Genomic DNA, 2,012 nt, shown 5'->3' on the forward strand with positions numbered 1-2,012 from the left:
TTTTTTTTTTTTTTTAAATATATAATATTTTTATATTCCTTTTATATTATTTTATTATTTGATAATTTCCTTTTTTGTTTCCACTTTGATGTTCTTTTATTGTTCGACGTTTTATTTTATTTCTTTATTTTTTTTATACATATTATCATTCTGTAAAAATATAAAGGTCACACAACCTTATGATAAAAAGATAAAAATAAAAATATATATATATATATATATAGGATAAACATAAAAACAAAAATAAATTTAAACATACAAATAAACATAATAATAAAATAAATAATATATATAAATATATTCACATTGACACTATTATATTCGTAGTAGAATTAAATAATAATAAAAAAAAAAAAGACGGTTTATAAAAAAAAAAAAAAATTACATTATCTTTGTAAAACAACAAAATGGTATATACATAAATATATATATATGTATATATTTATATGTATATATTTATGTGTATATATTTATGTGTATATATTTATATTTATATATTTTATCCTAGACAACTTTCACAACTATATTCCATATATAAATATCCATCTTCATCTTTATACATTTCATATAGATCTTGCATTAATAATCCTGTTTTAGGCACTATATTATTTACAAATAAATATATAGTACGTTCTCTAAATAACTTCATGTTATTTCCATATGCACTTTGATTTATATGTTGATGTAATATAAATTTAAATTCTCCAACTAACATATTCATAGGTACTAGAAACTTCTTTTTCTCAATTATTGGCAAATTAGATCTGTTAGCTCTTTCACATACTACAGGTATACGATTAGGATACTTCGAACGAATTTTATGAGTCTCTGCAACTCTATTCTCAAAAGATACTTCTTCTTTCAATGAAGGCATTATATATAAAAATAAAAATACAATGATATATATATATAAATATATGATATGTTTTATTATATCACTTTTATATCATATGACAAAGGGTCATAAATATAACATTAATGTAATTTTAAAAAATATCACAAAAAATATATATTCATGTGTACACAAAAAAATAAAAATAAAAATAAAAATAAAAAAATATATTAACGTTAGGAAATATTATCATATAACATAAATTTTTAAACAGCACACATATATATATATATATATTATAATATGTATGTGTTTTTTTTTTTTTTTTTTTTTTTTTTTTTTTAATTTTGTGTGCTTGATATCACGGACAAGCTCATATTATATATGAATTATTTTAAGTATAACATATAAACAAAAACAAAAAATAATATATAATAAATAATAAATAGGTACCATATATATATATATATATATATATATATATATTTATATAATACTTTTCTCTTTAATTACTGTTTTATTTTTCTATACAACAACAATTCTTAAAATAACTCTGTTCTTAATCTTTAATATATATATATTATATATATATATATATATGTAATTAAGGGGTGTAAGGGATTTTATTAAATTTCTTAATTTCCTTATTTTCTTATAGTATAAAAAATGTATATATCATAATATAAAAAATAAATGGTAGGTAATATAATTTATTACCATAAGGATGTTTTAAAACATCACTTTATAAAACAAATTAATAAATATATATATATATATATATATATATATATATTTAAATGTGTTCACCTTTTATTTTTTCCCCCTCACCTATTTTTTTTTTTTTTTCATTATACTTTTTAATTATAAATATATAAAAAAATTAATAATAACATGAATAAAATCTATATATATATATATATATATATTTTTATTTTTTTAAAAAGATATTATACAAAATGAAAAATAAATTTTAAAAAATAAAATCATAATATATAATATATATATAATATATATTATATATTACATATATATTTTTTTTAATGTACATTTATATATACAATATAATATTATATTAATATTATTATTACATAAATATAAAAATTTAACAAGAAATATAATATATATATAATATTATAATATATAACCTATAAAAAAAAAAATATATATATATATACCATAT

At 15.1% G+C, this 2,012-nt stretch overlaps 1 protein-coding gene across 1 annotated transcript; it reads right to left on the reverse strand.

Annotated features, from left to right (window-relative positions):
• Positions 1 to 499: 499 nt before the first annotated feature.
• Positions 500 to 874, reverse strand: PGSY75_1019900 (autophagy-related protein 8; the record flags this gene model as incomplete). The annotated part of the gene is made up of 1 exon (XM_018785969.1): positions 500 to 874. One exon carries the CDS (start codon positions 872 to 874, stop codon positions 500 to 502), a length of 375 nt encoding a protein of 124 aa, XP_018641586.1.
• Positions 875 to 2,012: the final 1,138 nt, after the last annotated feature.

This window comes from Plasmodium gaboni, chromosome 10 (assembly GCF_001602025.1).
Source record: "Plasmodium gaboni strain SY75 chromosome 10, whole genome shotgun sequence".
In the NCBI taxonomy this organism is placed as follows: Eukaryota; Apicomplexa; class Aconoidasida; order Haemosporida; family Plasmodiidae; genus Plasmodium; species Plasmodium gaboni.